The following is a 16,992-nucleotide window of genomic DNA, read 5'->3' as shown; positions in this document are numbered from 1 at the left end:
CGGGCTGTTAACGGGCTCGAACTGACGATGGGCTGCAATGGTGTCAAATCTTTAACGGGCCGTTGACGGGCCGAATTGGCACATCTTGTATGGGCCGTGGGCTTAAATGGACCTGACACAAGTAGGCCTTATATGGGCCGGCCTGCTATTTTTTACTGGGCCGGCCTTTTTCACCGGAATGGGCCACTGTTGGGCCGTGCCACGTGTCGACCTATCATAGGCGCCTCCTGTCCAATGAGTGGATGACATCTGTCCCAACGGTGAGGCAACATGTGTTTCCTCCGGCCAATGATGATTTTTACACGTGGAAAATCCCCATTGGTCCCGGCTGTTAACGGGTTATCGGATCCAAAACCGGACCCGATAGCTTAACGGCGTTCCGTTACGGTGGATGCCACGTGTCGGTCACCCTTGACGAAAGCACTTCTGTGACACGCGATTTATCGTCATGGAAGTGGACACTTCCGTGATGATAATTTTGGTAATGTCATGGAACACTTCTACGACAGCACAGGTATGACTATCTTGATTCTGTCATAAATTTGTCATGAATATACATGCATGACAGAAAACGTGACCTACTGTGACAAACACGTATCATCACGGAAGTGTATTTTTTTGTAGTGTAAGCTTGGGGATGCTGATACGTCTACATCGTATCTATAATTTTTCATTGTTCCACGCCAATATCCTACAACTTTTACATACTTTTGGCAACAATTTATATGATTTTCTTGGACTAACATATTGATCCAGTGCCCAGTGACAGTTCCTGTTTGTTGCATGTTTTTGTTTCGCAGAACATCCATATCAAACGGAGTCCAAACGGAATAAAAACTTACGGTGATTTTTTGGAATATATGTGAATTTTGGGAAGTGGAATCAACGCGAGACGATGCCCGAGGGGCCCACAAGGACGGAGGGCGCGCGCCAGGGGGTAGGGCGCACCCTGGGCCCTTGTGGCCACTCTGTAAGGCGGTTGGTGCCCTTCTTCTGGCGCAAGAAAGCTAATATTCGAATAAAAATCGTGTTAAAATTTCAGCCCAATCAGAGTTACGGATCTCCGAGAATTTAAGAAACGGTGAAAGGCAGAAACTGGGAGCGCGGAAATAGAAGGAAACAGAGAGAGATCCAATCTCGGAGGGGCTCTTGCCCCTCCGCCACCATGGAAGCCAAGGACCAGAGGGGAAACCCTTCTCCCATCTAGGGGGAAGGTCAAGGAAGAAGAAGAAGAAGAAGAAGAAGAAGAAGAAGAAGAAGAAGAAGAAGGGGGGCTCTCTCCCCCCAGGTGGCGCTGGAATGCAGCCGGGGCCATCATCGCAACGATAATCTACACCAACAACTTCGCCGCCGTCATCACCAACTCTCTCCCCCTCTATGCAGCGGTGTAACACCCCTTCTCCCCGCTCTAATCTCTACTTGAACATGGTGCTCAACGCTCCCAATGATGTATGGCTATCCTATGATGTTTGAGTAGATCCGTTTTGTCCTATGGGTTGATTGATGATCATGATTAGTTTGAGTTGCATGTTTTATTATTGGTGTTGTCCTATGGTGCTCTCCGTGTCGCGCAAGCGTAAGGGATCCCCGCTGTAGTGTTTGCAATATGTTGATGATTTGCTTATGGTGGGTGGCGTGAGTGACAGAAGCACAGACCCGAGTAAGTAGGTTGTTTGCGTATGGGAATAAAGAGGACTTGATACTTTAATGCTATGGTTGGGTTTTACCTTAATGATCTTTAGTACTTGCGGATTCTTGCTAGAGTTCCAATCATAAGTGCATATGATCCAAGAAGAGAAAGTATGTTAGCTTATGCCTCTCCCTCATATAAAATTGCAATAGTGATTACCAGTCTAGTTATCAATTGCCTAGGGACAAATAACTTTCTCGTGACGAAAAGCTCTCTACTAAAACTAACTTAGTTGTGACTTTATCTAAATAGCCCCTAGTTTTTATTTACGTGATCTTTATTATCTTGCAAACGTATCCTACAACACCTACAAAGTACTTCTAGTTTCATACTTGTTCTAGGTAAAGTGAACGTTAAGCGTGCGTAGAGTTGTATCGGCGGTCGATAGAACTTGTGGGAATATTTGTTCTACATTTAGCTCCTTGTTGGGTTCGACACTCTTATTTATCGAGAAAGGCTACAACTGATCCCCTATACTTGTGGGTTATCAGCCGCTCGCTGCCACCGCCCCTGCCCAAGGCGCGCGGGCGCATTCTGCACTACCTCCGCAGTGGCTCCTCGTCGTTGTCCCGAAGCTCCATGACGATGCAGGAGTACGCCAATCGGGGGCAGCACCGGCGGGACAGGCACAACGTTGTGCGCCGATCCCAGTTCACGGACTCTAACATCCCGCCACCACACATCACGACAGACCCAGACCTAGCGTACGCCTAGGCCTTGGACCGCTCCATGACGACGTCAGAGACGGCCAAGCACCGTCTCTGCCGCCTCGATGGGAAGATGGCCATGTACGGCGAGGAATGGCCCCTCGCTGAGATCGTCCCCGCCGCCAACGACGACACCTCCAAAGACTGCAGCCCTCTCCCCCAACCCACGTCCTCGGTGACCGTAGCCGCACAGCGCACGGCGCGAGAAGATGCGGAGAGGATCATCCGCGAGTGTCAGGCGGCCGCCGGGAAGCCCTACCGTGGCGCCACCACCTTCCACCGCCCCAAGCCCGACTCCGACGACTCTGACGGCGGGCCGGGCGACGATGACGGAGGAGGAGTAGCCGGCCAGCCCAGGATTGGCTACGAGGTCACCATGCAGTATAGGATAGTTTACGGTTTTAGTTTTATGTGTTTAGTTCATCGGACGAAATATAGTTCAGTTTTATGTACAAATTATCCTACTTTCAATGAAATAGGTCGTGTTTATCAAAATTTGTCCTGTTTGATCGATTTTTGTCCGGTTGGTTCAAGTTGTTGTGAAAATGTATGCGGCTAGCATTGGATGTCGACCTCCCGCATCCATGTCTACGGACTGGTCCCATTGTCCACGGACGGATGCGGGAGGTGTTCTGCGGGTTGCCATTGGAGATGCCCTAAGCCACTCATAGTACCTCCCGGGCACAGGTCCAAAGGAAATGCGCCACAACATAGTTGAAAAAGATATGAGGTTTATCCTTGCCGACCGATCATAGGGCACATAACCCATCCCCGGGACCATTCCACTTGCGAATCTCGATCCCGGAAGGGAGACGAAGCCTAGACAATTGTGAGTGAATATTTCTAGGGCGAACCTTGCCTTCCAGAATATTGCCCATTACATGGATTTAGAGCCCATTAGCGATAATCTTCTCGTACTTAAATATATACTTCTCTGCTACTTAAAAAGGAGGGACATTTACATTTGTGCCCCTAACTCAAACACACTACTCAGTTTTTTAACTTTACCAATTTTAGCATCCAATTTTTTTCCAATTGGAGTTCCACTAATCATAGTACAAGCATCATCGTAAGTATTATCAGAAGCTGAAGTAGTCCCGACTATATGTGACATTGAAATTTGTGATGTGTGTGAATGTGATGGCGTGTCACAAGTTGACTCAAAATAGTAGGTGAATCAAGAGTAGAGCTAGTGGGTAAGTCTGTACCTTGCCTTGTCCTGGAAGGCATGATCTTTGTTTTGGGATGTTTGTATTTTCCCATAGTGGATGTTAAATTGCAACAGACAAATAACTACCAAGTGAACTTAATAAATAGAGCTATGCTCCCTGGCAACGACGCCGGAAAATAGTCTTGATGACCCAGAAGTGTAAGGGGTCGCAACCGTTTTCGTGAAAAGTATTTGAATCCAAATTTATTGATTCGACACAAGGGGAGGCAAAGAATATTTATATTTATAAACCTTAGCAATTGAGTTTTCAATTCAACCAAACCTGGAGAGATAACTTTCTTAGCACAATTTATTAGTAGCAAAGTGATGTGATTGCAGTAGAAGTGAAATAGTAACAGTAGCAGTATTGTAGTAAAGTAATAGATTGTAGCTGTAGTAATTGTAAAGGGAGCAACAATGATGGAAAGTGTAGCCATGGAATTAGATAATGGGTGTTGCATGGATAAGATCAATTAGGCAATAGTCATAACATAGAGCGATAGCAAACTAACTCCAGTTCATCAATCATATGTACGTATGTATTCTGCATGCGGTTGTACGTGCTTACGATAAGAACTTGCACAACATCTTTTGTCCCACCCTCAAATTTCAATGGGATCCTAATGAAAATTAAGAGTAATTAAGGTACTCCTTTTAATAGAGAACTGGATCAAAGCATTAAGAATCAATGAATACATGTAATCCTCAAGGTAAAGTCATCCCCGTTGATATCTCGATTATTGTCACCTTGCGGTCTCGAGTTCAGGACATTAATAGGCATGAATACAACTTGCAGGTACGATCAAAAACTCAAATATATTCATGAAAACATAAAGGGTCCAGATCTTAAATCATGGCACTTGGTCCCTAGTGTCAAGCATTAAGCATAGAAAAGTCATAGCAACATCAATCTTAGAACATAGTGGATACTAGGCATCAAGCCCTAACAAATGTGGCATTTATTACATGCGAAATCTCATCCAACTCCCATCTACCTCCATGTGTCTATAGGGGAATTACTCACACATGGGTGGGAACATCATGAGATTGTTGTTGGAGAAGGGCCGGTGATGATGATGGCGACAAAGCACCCTCTCCGAAGTCCAAAACAGGCTTCAGCAGATCAAATCTTCGGAGGAAGAACAGAGGTGGCGGCGGCTCCGTATAGGCCAAAGGAGGTCAGTGGAGGAGCCATGGGGCCTCCATGCGGCCAAGGGGGACTCACGTGGCCAGGTTGCATGGAGCCCTAGTGGCCCCCATCTAGGCCAACTTCGGTCCTTCGGTCTTATAATTTTTCAGAAAAAATCCTCAAAAGTTTCCATCCAATTTGGAGCACTTTTATTTCTGCACAAAAATAACACCATGACAATTCTGTTGAAAACAACGTCAGTCTGAGTTAGTTTCATCCAAATCATGCAAATTAGAGGCCAAAAGAATAGCAATTGTGTTTGCAAAAGTAGATACGTTTGAGAAATATCATCTACTAATTCTCGTTTCACCTCAACTTATGCATGTACTTCTTGCAGGGTCACAATGGGGGATGTTGCTCTTTACCATTAAGGTCAGCTTCATCTTTCTATGGCCTATTGTATATCATATATTATTCAATTTCCAATTAACTTTGTAATATTAACGATCTTGTGCATGTAGGTACAAATGTCATGGTTACAGATCCATGCTTCGACCATGTGTATGGGGCAATGATATATTCCTGAAACATAGCCAAGTGAAGAAACTAAAAAAGATTGTTAGGATAATGGGCAATCAAAATCTAACTCTTTGTCTGCGCATTATCCAAGAAAACGGTGAATTTCATGATGGCAAGAACTATATAATTTTCCCATTCATAATGTATTTGCAGACCACAATATCTGAATATTCTTGTTTTCAGTGGTTTTCAAAGCAGTTCACGGAGGATTACCTCTCATACTAAATGATTCTGGTGAGGCAAGGAAAATTAAAGTATCCCACCAAGAATACCATGATGAAGTCTTCTTTAAGATGATGAGGGATGGGCCGGCAGGCGTCACAAGGGATTGGACTATGGTTGTTAAAGCCTTCCACATGAAGGAAGGCACAATATGTGCCTTCCACTTCTTCAACAACAAGAACGACCCAAATGTCTTTCGCCTCGCTCGCAATCATCTCTAAAGTTGTTGTTGCTAAGTGTTTAATGCCAAATTAGTTCTAGTCATTGTATTTCCATCCTTTCATTTAGTTTCATGCTTGTAATTCTTGAATATGTTATATGTTTGTTGATATATGTGAAAGACATTCAGTTTTTCCTGCATTCAAATTGGAATGAAGTTTCTGGTGTACTAGCTATTGTAATTATATAGAAATAATACCCTGGTGTTGTGCATAACATTGCACATGTTTAAATAGCTCGACTGCGATAGAAAACTTCATCACACACATTGGTACAAGGATAATCGACTGCTATTGACGGATAGATTACACATAGTTAGTCCTGACAAATTGTTTGTGAACTATGGCAACATGAGACACAATTGTTACCAAGATAATTGTCTGTGACGCCTCTCCTTTCTCAAACGATTCTATGTAAGTGCATGTAGTGCCATCTTTGTGATTTTCGAGTATCAACGACAAAATGGTTAAGGAACTAATGTGTTTTTGAGTATACATAGGAGAATAGTCCGTAAAGATTTGGTATACCCGTCAAAGATGCCCCCTAAAAATATATGGAATACATTGAGGAAATTGGTGCGCCCTTGAAGAAATTGCCTGAAGAATTGGAACATGAAGAATTTGTATTTAGTAGTTTCTTTTATTCTTATTTGAGTCATATGGAACACCATACTATAAAAGGGGGTCTAGGTGATACATAAGCGTATTCCCAAAATGATGCTCAAACTATCATGTTTCCTTGAGTGAAGACTTTGGAAATCTTCTGCATTGCATTTCATTTTCTTCAGCGTCAGAGACAATGTTCTACGGGACGCCGTCGACTATGTCCTCACTAAAGAGTTAGGAAATCACTAGTGCGGTTCTCCTACCATGAGGAAACTGAGAGTTTAAACTAAGCCGACATTGTTGTGCGAGTGTCGGCTGTCACATGGATCCCTATCCTGACAACGGTCACACTGTCACATGGATCCCTATCCTGACAACGGTCACACCAGAAGGGCCTGTTGGTCTTTTCCCCATGGGTTGCGCCCCAACTATAAATAGCCGCCCCAACCACCATTTGTTGGTTGGATGCTCCTAGTGAGTGCATGACAAGTGTTATATAGAGCAACCCACCCTCCAAAGAATTTGAGAAAATCCTAAGTGATGAAAAATCCAAACACCTAGAGTCAAAGTGATTAAGCATCACCAAAGAATCTGTTTTGTGTGAACCAAAGAATTATTACCTTTGAAGACCATGATCTTCCAGACGGTCAGGCGTCAAGTTCTGAGTAACCTAAGAGTCAATTGTGGACTGTCGGGTGAACGAGCATGTGAAGGTTTTGAAAGTCTACCTTCAAGACTTACCACAAGTGATTGGCCGAGGTCTAAGTGATCTTAACTCAAGGAGAATAAGGTGAAAACTTTGTCTTCTGAGTTAAATCTCAGCATCTCCAACCAGACATACAGTTGCCACATCCACTCGAACTTGTCAAACAAATCATTGTCTTCATCGAGCAATCGGTTTAATCTCTCCACCACATTTAGTATTTGTATGTCGAGGACGTTGTCTCCCTCTCTCTAAGGACTTCGTATGAGGACTTCCATTTTCTTCTCTGTGATTCATGTTACTGTTTGCCTTCAGTCTTGTTGTTCTTAAGTGCGTATGCTTTTATGTGCATCTAGTCTACTTATTTTTTTACCTTGTATGCATGGTGTCTTCCATTCTAATTACTTTGTCCTCTTGTTAAATGCATGATTTGTGTAGATTTACTTCTTGCATGCATCTCTTCGTCTGCTTAATCTCTGTTTCTTCGAAGAAATAGCATCCTTCGAAGAATTTGTTAAAAATCTCCTATTCACCCCACCTCTGGTCAATAAATTGCACATTCATTTTATCTTATGCAACATTTGCGGACCTTACAGGAATCACAAATGATTGTGATTTGTGGCCAGTTTGGGAACCACTGCTCATCGCAGATGTTTTTGGTTGGTCAGCAATGGGCCCCCTGTCCCCAGCCCACTCGAGCACATGGTTCCTAGTAGTACTGTGTGCAATTGGGGGTTCGAACCGTGTGAATAGCCCTAAACTGTACTAGTGGGGGTCCATCACACCAAGGCCATCTTGTTCATTGGGCCTACACGTCAACCGTGATAGAGCGGAGGGCCATGCCAAGATCATGAGAGACTACTTTCATCCAAAGCCAACCTATCTGGGGAAGTACTTTCGCCGACGCTTTTGGATGCATGCAAGTCTTTTTCTGACCATTGCAAAAGCCGTTAAGAGGTATGATGACTGGTTCAGGCTCTGGAGAAATGCAAGTTGAGATATAAGTGCAAGCCATCTAAGGAAGTGCATTGCGACTGTTCGAGTCTCGGCATATGGGTGTTTGGCCGATGCCGACGACTATGTCCGCATTGGTGAAGACACAATCTTGGAGGCCATTCGAAGGTTTACTAAAGTAGCGATCGGCGTTTTTTGGACCTGAGTACTTGAGAGCACCCAATGAGGAAGACAACCAGAGGCTGATGACGGAGAGTGAAGTAAGAGGATGGCCATGGATGCTTGCATCACTTGACTGTATGCACTGGAGATGAAAGAATTGTCCTGCAGTGTGGAAGGGTCAGTACAAAGGCCACTGCAACGATCCAACGATCATTCTTGAGGCAGTTGTAGCGAAGGATTTTTGGATATGGCATTCATCCTTTGGTTTGCCTGGTTCTCACAATGACTTTTTAGGAGCACTTTCAATTGTTTGTGGCCCTGCCGAGTACTAGAGCTCCAAGGTTCTATGGATGATCATGACTTGTTGTATCATATTGCATAACATGATCATTGAAGACGAGAGGGATATGCCTGAAAACTTTCGGTACATCGCAAACGGGACTCCAGTTGAGCCAGGGTATGATACGAACATGATCCAGGCATTCCTTGAAGAGCATCGCAAGATCGAGAACCGACAAGTTCATGCTCAGCTCAAAGAAGATCTTATTGAGCATCACTAGCAACATCATAGCGAGTCCTAATTGTTGTGTCACATGTTATTTGCTACATTTGGACCATACGGTGCGTTTAAATTGAATAATTTGGTTTGTAAACTTTAAATTCGGTGTGTAAACTATATTCGTGATTCACTTGAACATTCATACTATGTTTAGTTTCTATACGTGCGCTAATATGTATACTAGAATTGCGAAGTTAGAAAAGGCAAAAATTTACCCTGTTATATATAGGGGGTCGGCTAAGTCCGACCAAATATTAGTGGAGTAAACTCCACTAAGGTTTGTTTAGGGGTCCCGTAAAAAAAGGTTTGTTTAGGGGTTCGATTAGAGTCGTCCTAATGAACTTTTACCCCATATACACCCATGATCTAGCCCAGTGGCAAAACCACGTAAATCCTTCGGATTGCCGTGGAGAGACCTGTCCCTGTGTCGGGATTTTTCAAATCAGAATTCAAACCCTCCCCCTCCTCGCTCGCTCTCACCCTTTCTCGCATCCCCAAACCCCTCCCCCTCGCAGTTCCAAAAAAAAAAAGAAAAACCCTCCCCTCTCTCCCCGACCGATCCGCCATGGCGGCGCCGCGGCCACCTCGCTTCCCCTCGGCCGCCGGTGGTAAGCGCCTCCCCGCGTACGATCCCGCGCACCCGAACCCTAACTAAATCCGCTCGCTCACTCTCCCTCCCCCTCTCCGCAGTCGCGAGAGCCATCTCTTCGATGCAGGACACGCTCCTCGACGCGGCCTTCAAAGGCGACCTCCCTCTCCTCAAGAGTGAGTTCCCCCCTCACCCGCCTCCCGATTTCGGCCCCCGGCTGTTTGGCGTTCCTCCGAGCTCTGATATTTTGGGGGGCGGTTGCAGGGGTGGTGTGGGTGCTGGATAACGGCAAGGGCCGCCCCCGGGAGGCGGTGGAGGCGGCGAGGGCCGACGGCGGCATGTCGGCGCTGCTGATCGCCGCGGCCAACGAGCAGCTGGAGGTCTGCAGCTACCTGGCCGGGGAGCTGCGCGTCGACGTCGATGCTGCCGATGATAAGGGTCTGTTGTTCTGTTCCTTTCCAAACGTTGGTTAGTTGTACTTATGATAATGCCCTGAAGTATTTAATGGTGCCATTAGAACTTCAATTTCGTCTCACAGGGACCGAAACTACAGATCTACAGTTGATTCTGCATATTCACGGGTCTCTTAAAACTTCTAAAAGTGAAATAGTTAGTCCTGTTTGCCAAACAGTGCCTCAGCGACCTCCACATTCTAACTCCTGTGATACCCGAATTTCATGTATCTGTCGTTCCCTAGTTTGTAATCTTGCTATCATATTTCTAGATGTCATGTTCGATGAGGAGTTTTCAGATGTACATTTCTTCGCTGATCCTGAATTGACTTGCCCCAAATAAGCCTCGTGGTATGTGTGCTTGACAGGTAGAACACCTCTTTTTTATGCGGTGATGAGTGAAAAGATTGCTGTTGTCAAGTGTCTTCTTGATCATGGTGCTGATCCAGACAAAGCTGATGAGGCCGGGCTAACTCCTCTACATGCTGCTGCTGGAATAGGTCCTCTCTATTCATATGTTATCTCTGTTTTGCACGTGTGCACCACAGTTTTTGAATTTTTGTTTCTAATATATTTTGTGGCTGTATTATGTTCGTACTACAGTTTGTTTGGCCAAACTTCCAGGGCAACTTATGTTTTCTTTCCCTTAGGTTAGTATGGAAGTAGGTTATCTTCAAATTCGTTAGTTAAATTCTATTCAGCTCCCAGTTACACCACCCTTAAAAGTGAAATAGTTAGTCCCCTTCGCTTGATTCCAAAAGAAATTGGTTTAGTCAACTTATTTGGCTAGACGAGTAGGCGCAGTTCTTGTTTCTATGGAACATTGACTCCTTTAGCATGATCTTCGTAGCCTATATGCAGGGTAAACTGAGGTCTGCCAGGAGCCAGATAAAATAAATAAGAAAGATTGTCAGAAAAAAACTTACCATCTTATTATGTAATAAGTACCTTCATATTGCTTCGTTTATGCAGGAGATTGTGAAATGATAAAACTGTTGCTTGCAAAGGGAGCTTATGTTGATCCGATAGCTGAGGAGATTGGGACACCACTGCATCTTGCTACTAAGGAACAACAAGTTGGTGCTATGAAGACTTTATTGGAGCATAATGCAGATGTATGCTTAACTTCATGCTACTTCTGCGTTAAGTTGCATGTTCAACTGTAAACACAAAATAGAGTTTGAATTGTTTGCCTTTTCTCCATTTGTTCGTTAACTGTATTGTTCTCATGCTCCATTCTAGTTATTGTTTGGTACTCTTGAAGCTGTTTTGTTCTTTTGCTAGTATGTAAGTTATGGTGTGATCATTGTTCTTTGCAGCACAATTAAAATGTTTGGTACTTCTTTCTTCCCTGCTGCTTCTAGTTGTCTAATTTTCTAGTTATATGTTATTGTTCAAGATCTCCTAGGGAGCAACTGTTACAAGAATCACTAATACTTCATTCTACTTTTGTTCAAGTCCGTAAAATTGTGTTCTCCAACCTATAGTCTGGGCCGTAGCTTATAATCTTCATCCTTATGCAAGAGTAATGTGTGATGTTCGTTTGGAATCTCCACTATTGTTTTCTGTGGAAGCTACTATACGTGCTTTCATGCATCTATAGTTTTCAAAGTGCGAATTGCATGTGTTGATCAATTTCTTCTGGGCTCATTGTCATTTTGTGCACTTGCCATAATGATTGATTTCCTATCATGGGTGCTACTTTTATGTATTACCATATGGTACTCCCTCTGTAAAGAAATATAAGACATTTTAAGTCACTACTTTAGTGACCTAAAACGTCTTATATTTTTTTAGGGAGGGAGTACCAATCATCAATAAAATAATAAAAATCTTCTAGTCAAGATTTAACCAATAAGGCGACTATTGCAACATTGTACTTATTTGTGTTTGCAAATTTCAACATCGCAGGAGCCAGGAGCTGTTTCCTACTGTTTTTTAGTTAAAGCTTGGCATAGATATATGGTTATGCATACGTACCGTTCTGTTTAATTATTTTTCTATGTCCATTTATTATCATCAATTAATAGCAACTAATGTGCTTCACATCTCTCACTAGTGCAACAAGACGTACATGAGCTATGGACTGTATCCTATGACACCCCTCTTTCAGGCTGTAAATGTATCATCACTACAATGCGTGAAGCTCCTGCTTGAGGTTTGTTTACTTTATTTCAATATATTCAATATTTTCCAACACTTAAGCTTGGAAATCTTAAGTTCTTTAGTTATTTACCATACATAAAATGTGACATTCCTTTTATGTGATAGGCTGGCGCTGTTATCAACCCAGATTGTATCGAAACTGTTTCACTTGATTCTGCAATGGGAAATGACAGCTCAACAGAGTGCTTAAATTTCTTACTGAAGGCCGGTGCCAAGCGTAATGCCTCTAGTGATGTAAGATTTACTTCTTTGCCACTAGTAAACACAAGCATATGACACTGTTCAAGACTTAAGCTGTGGAGCATAAGTGTCACTTATTTCCTATCCATAGTTTGTCGGTGGTTTACTACGAAACCATGCACTCACCATCTTTCCCTGTTGGACCCTTGACCCACCTAACTTAGCATAGGCATATTGTACACGAGGTATGTTGCTCTGCTATGTGGCTCCATGGGATTCCATGATATCTGTCTCTTCTGTTTGTGGGATATATAAATGTGTGATACATGTCGTATGAGATGTTTAGACTATTGATGTTTGTTGAAATATTGGTTCTTGTTTGGGTAAACTTCCCTGTAATTATTGTTTAATTTACATACTAACAGGCTGTAACTTTTTCCCAGTAATGATGCATAGATATTTTGTATTGTTTCGGTTTGATGCCCAGTAAAATAAGTTTTTCTACTTTGAGAAGCAGATAGAAAGAATGGAGCCATCAAATATTAGTATTACCATTATATATCTGTCGAGGTTCAGTTTGATGTTTTGTTGTCATGTAATATTCAAAATGTGGTAATTGCTCTTGTTATGACCTGAGTTTTTTTTTTAATGTTGTACATCTACCTCCAGTGAGAACATTGACTGGAGTGAGAATATAAGTGATTCACTTCAGGGTAAGAGTGTTGCAGCCTCAGTGCCACACTGCCACTTATCATTGTTGAACCAAAATTTGTCATGTCAGACAACTTAGGTGCTTGTTTTTTTCCTGGCATTGTAAGTTGTGGTCAGGTGGTGCTAATGTCAGAGAAGAGGGTGAGTTGTGTGTTTGGTGGATTTTGTGAAAACGACTCGTTGTTTTTCAGGCTGCTGTCCGCGCCAGCGCCAGAGGACGAGTCGCTGGCACCGCCCGGCGATCCGGCAGAGGACGAGGAGGTGACCAGGGGCCGCGACAACAACAGGAGCAGCACGTTGCCCGTGGGGAAGAGGTCGAGGTCAAAGTCAATCCTAAGGTGCTTCTAGGATAGTTATTCAGTCAGTTTTATCATCTTTAGGGCCTATTTAGTTTGTGGCTGCAGTTTGCCACATCTTAGGTAGCCAAGTTTGGCTTAGCACGCCAAACTTCTCTTCAGCAGGACTCAAATCTCAGTTACTATCTTTATAGCTAAGTTTGGCTACAGCTGTGGCAGACACTTTCTTCTCCATAAAATTTTGTGGCGGCCACAAGCCCACAACTGTGGAGGAAATAGTAGTAGACCATGGCAGTTAGCCAATTAGTAAACCATTATGTTTGTAACTCTGCATTCTTTTGGTAGCAACATCCTAGTGGAGGACATTATCCACGAAACATGGCACCAGGTCCTTATGTGCCTCCAGTTTCTTCTAGAATTAATCAATGTCTAGTACCGAACAGTCTGATTGGATTCTTGCTATGTGACATGAATGTGCACATAACAAGTTGGGTCCTTAAGGATTCTTGCTATGTACATTTTGGGCTGAAAACTTGAATGTGCATTTTGGCTTGTGACACCACATGATGCTTAAGTTGACTAATGACTTGGCTCAAAACAATTTGACTGTCCTACACTTTATTTATGCTTCCACATGAAAAATATATTGATCAAATGCTATATTTGGCTTCCTTTCTAGATTGAGTTGTTAAAATATTGGCAAATAGGTTAGTAAAGAAATATTAAGAATATTTTAAATATCTTACACTAGGAAAATATGTGTGAGGTGAAATTTTCAAATTTATGAGGAGACTACATTTCTGGTTGTTAAGGTTTCAGTTGGTATTGGGGCCTAATAACCCAATAATATTTATTACAGAACTGAGCATGTATGCAGGATGTTGTATGAATGAAGTCTAAACATTATGCTTATACAATATGGAATGTTGATAGTAACATTTTTGCCAAATCAAAACCATATGTTTTTCCAAATATTTACAGAACAGTCCGTTTTTTCTTTACTATTAAAGCATTTTCTATTCATTAGTCATGTCTCCATCTTATTTGATATTTATGTTTCAGGATGAACATGCGACTAAAAGGGAAATAGCAAAGTTGAAGTCATCTGCGATTAAAGCAATAGAGAGTAAAGATTATTTTTCTGCAACAATGTGGTACACTAAGGTATGGTACAACGCCATATTTTGTATTCTTTCCTGCTTCTAAAGTTCTAATTCTTTGGCAGAAAAGAAAGCACGTGAACCTGGAGATTTTCAAACAGGCTTCTAGCTATGTTTGAGTCACCAAATGGCAAGGCCTAGTTATTGAAAAGGAAACTTGGTCAGTGGCATTGTCAAGGGATAACTACCTTGAAAATAAGGCTAGACTGACTGGAAAGGGATTAGCTGGGCACTGATTTGTATTATATTGCTTGCAGATTTTAATAGTCTCTTGTATAGGTGTATCAGATCTTGAAACCTAAAACTAGAACTCTTTTCTTTATCTCTGCCCCGTTCCAAACAAAACACAATCATTTATTCTTTTTCCCCTGGCTGCTTGTGCGCCTGCCCCATTAAGTTTCTTAACTCATGCTAGGTGACTAATCCTACTAGCCAGCTTATGCTCCTTGTGTGCCAGCCCCATCATGCATTCATGCCCTGGCTGCTTGTCCGATTTGACTCCTGGTGTTCTAGCAGGAATTTGTCCTTTCCCGGCCACAACAGTTCAGCTGGGAAAACTAGAATGAATTCTTTCCTGATTTTCCTTTGGAGAGGACATAATTGGATTTGCTGACCTGTTGCCTTCTCCTTACGTGCTGTATTGCATGTGGGAGGTGCAAATGAACCTATGTTTAGACAATCTTCTGTTTTTCAGAGCCAATAAGCTGTTTTTGGGCCTTAACATTACTGCAGATACATTTACCATGAAGTAAAATTTTCTAAAAGCTCACCTATTGTTAGAACTACCAGTTGGACGGATGGAGAAATCAGTGAACCTACTGCTCGATTGGTTGGCTCACTGCTCTACTCACGGTAACTGTGCGTCAAGCCCACTATCAACAACTTAGGGGCGTCGGACTGTCTTGCAGCTGCAAAGGATGTTGCTCGGGATAAACTCCAACTAATAGCTGTGCTGTGTCTTTCTTTTTGCTGCCTTGGTCATTTCTTTACCTATTCTGTTGTGCCTTCCTGCTTCCATAGAATGATGCTGAAAAAGAGAATCTTGTACTCCAAAAGTAACTTATCTCCCATTCCCCCATCCCTGCCAACTCGAAAACTAGTAAGCAAGTCCTCAGTACCAGACAACTGGTCTGGTGTCGACCAAAAACAAATGTCATAAGGGGGCTCGTTTTGCTTGTCGCCATTCCATATTTTTAAGGGGGGTTAGGAAATAATCAAGTACTCCCTCCGTCCCAAAATTCTTGTCTTAAATTTGTCTAAATATGGATGTATCAAGTCACGTTTTAGTATTAGATACATCCGTATCTAGACAAATCTAAGACAAGAATTTTGAAACGGAGGGAGTAGAACTTATTTAGTTCGTAGTTGACTTTACTTCAGTATTGTCCTATATTTAATGAAATTGTATATGAAAAAGCTTCTGAGATTGGCTTCTTTTCAAGAAAATCAAGGTTTTTGCATGATTCATTAATGTCTTGCACTAATACTAGTCAATGAGCAGCCATTTGCAGATTTCCTATTCACAAATTCGTATCTGTTTCGATACTCAGCAGATCTTCTTTAACTTGTTGGATGCAGGCAATAGAGCATGACCCTAATGATGCAACCTTGTTCTCAAACAGAAGCCTCTGCTTGCTTCGCATGGGTGACGGACAGAGGGCTTTGCTGGACGCTCTTGATTGCAGAGGAATGCGGCCTGACTGGCCAAAGGCCTACTACCGGCAGGGTGCAGCTTTGATGTCACTGAAGGTGGGACAGAAGATCCTGCTGGCTACTTCATTTGACCAATGCATTTTTTTTTAATAATTTCTTCACAAGGCCATCATTCATCACCAGGACTACACCAACGCGTGCGCGGTGCTTCTTGATGGATTCAAGTTGGACCCGGAGAATGCCGAGATGGAATCTGCATTACGGTATCCATCTAGCCCTTTTGTTGTCGCATGCATGTTTGTGTTCAGCATATGTCACTGTTAGTTATATACTGGAAACGTTATACTATTTGACTGCTCTTATGTGCTTACTGAAAACTTTAAACTTTACCAATGCTGGCGTCGAACACTGATTGTGGGTGTGATGTGCAGGGAAGCTATGGAATCTTTGAAGATATCGAAAGGCGGCACCAAGGCAACATGACATGAGCTTGAGCTTTGCACTAGTGCTGAAGATAGATGCATGCAGTCACCTCTCGTGAAAAAAAGACATCCTCTGTTCAAGTCCTTTCTTTTTCAATCAAAGATTCTTTCGTGCGCTAGTGTGGAGCCGCGCCCTCGGGATGTTCAAGTAATAACTCCCTTAGTCGATGGAAGTGCAGTTTGTTATCTTTACTGAGACCGGTCATGTGGGTAGCAATTGACTCGAATTTTTTGCTTGCTCTTATACGCTATCATTTGCACATGCATATATGGAGGTATGGATCCTGGTGAAAGAAATAGAGTAGAAATTACAATTTTGTCTTCCCTTTTTTTCCTCCAGTTTTCCCTTTCCTATGACATTCCATTCAGAGAGATTTTATCTCCAGTCGGCAGCGGATTGTTAGTTGTTACAATATGGGTCTGCATAGAGCTCAGTACTTAACCAAGTCTCAACTGAGTGACATCACCGTAGTTGTGCTACGAACGGGGTGGTATGACATGTTGCAAACAGGACGGTAGACGCTACGAGACATGCTGTGAGCAATGACGACGGACGCTGCAACC

The 16,992-nt window shown here is 42.8% G+C and overlaps 1 protein-coding gene across 2 annotated transcripts; it reads left to right on the top strand.

The window, feature by feature from the left end:
• The first annotated feature begins 9,223 nt into the window (after nt 1-9,223).
• LOC109754340 (uncharacterized) lies at nt 9,224-16,759 on the top strand. Of its 2 annotated transcripts, none has more exons than XM_020313251.4 (12): nt 9,224-9,347; nt 9,430-9,504; nt 9,593-9,766; nt 10,149-10,280; nt 10,753-10,895; nt 11,840-11,938; nt 12,052-12,180; nt 13,029-13,157; nt 14,196-14,297; nt 15,872-16,042; nt 16,130-16,209; nt 16,378-16,759. In XM_020313251.4, the coding sequence occupies exons 1-12, from the start codon at nt 9,305-9,307 to the stop codon at nt 16,427-16,429; spliced, it is 1,329 nt and encodes a 442-aa protein (XP_020168840.1). In that variant the 5' UTR covers nt 9,224-9,304; the 3' UTR covers nt 16,430-16,759. The 2 variants fall into 2 exon arrangements, with proteins under 2 accessions (XP_020168840.1, XP_020168839.1); XM_020313250.4 differs by having other exon boundaries at nt 13,029-13,175.
• Nucleotides 16,760-16,992: the final 233 nt, after the last annotated feature.

Source organism: Aegilops tauschii, chromosome 2 (genome assembly GCF_002575655.3).
Source record: "Aegilops tauschii subsp. strangulata cultivar AL8/78 chromosome 2, Aet v6.0, whole genome shotgun sequence".
Lineage (NCBI taxonomy): Eukaryota > Viridiplantae > Streptophyta > Magnoliopsida > Poales > Poaceae > Aegilops > Aegilops tauschii.
Note: the sequence above shows the minus strand (reverse complement) of the source record. Positions and strands in the feature narration are given on the sequence as shown.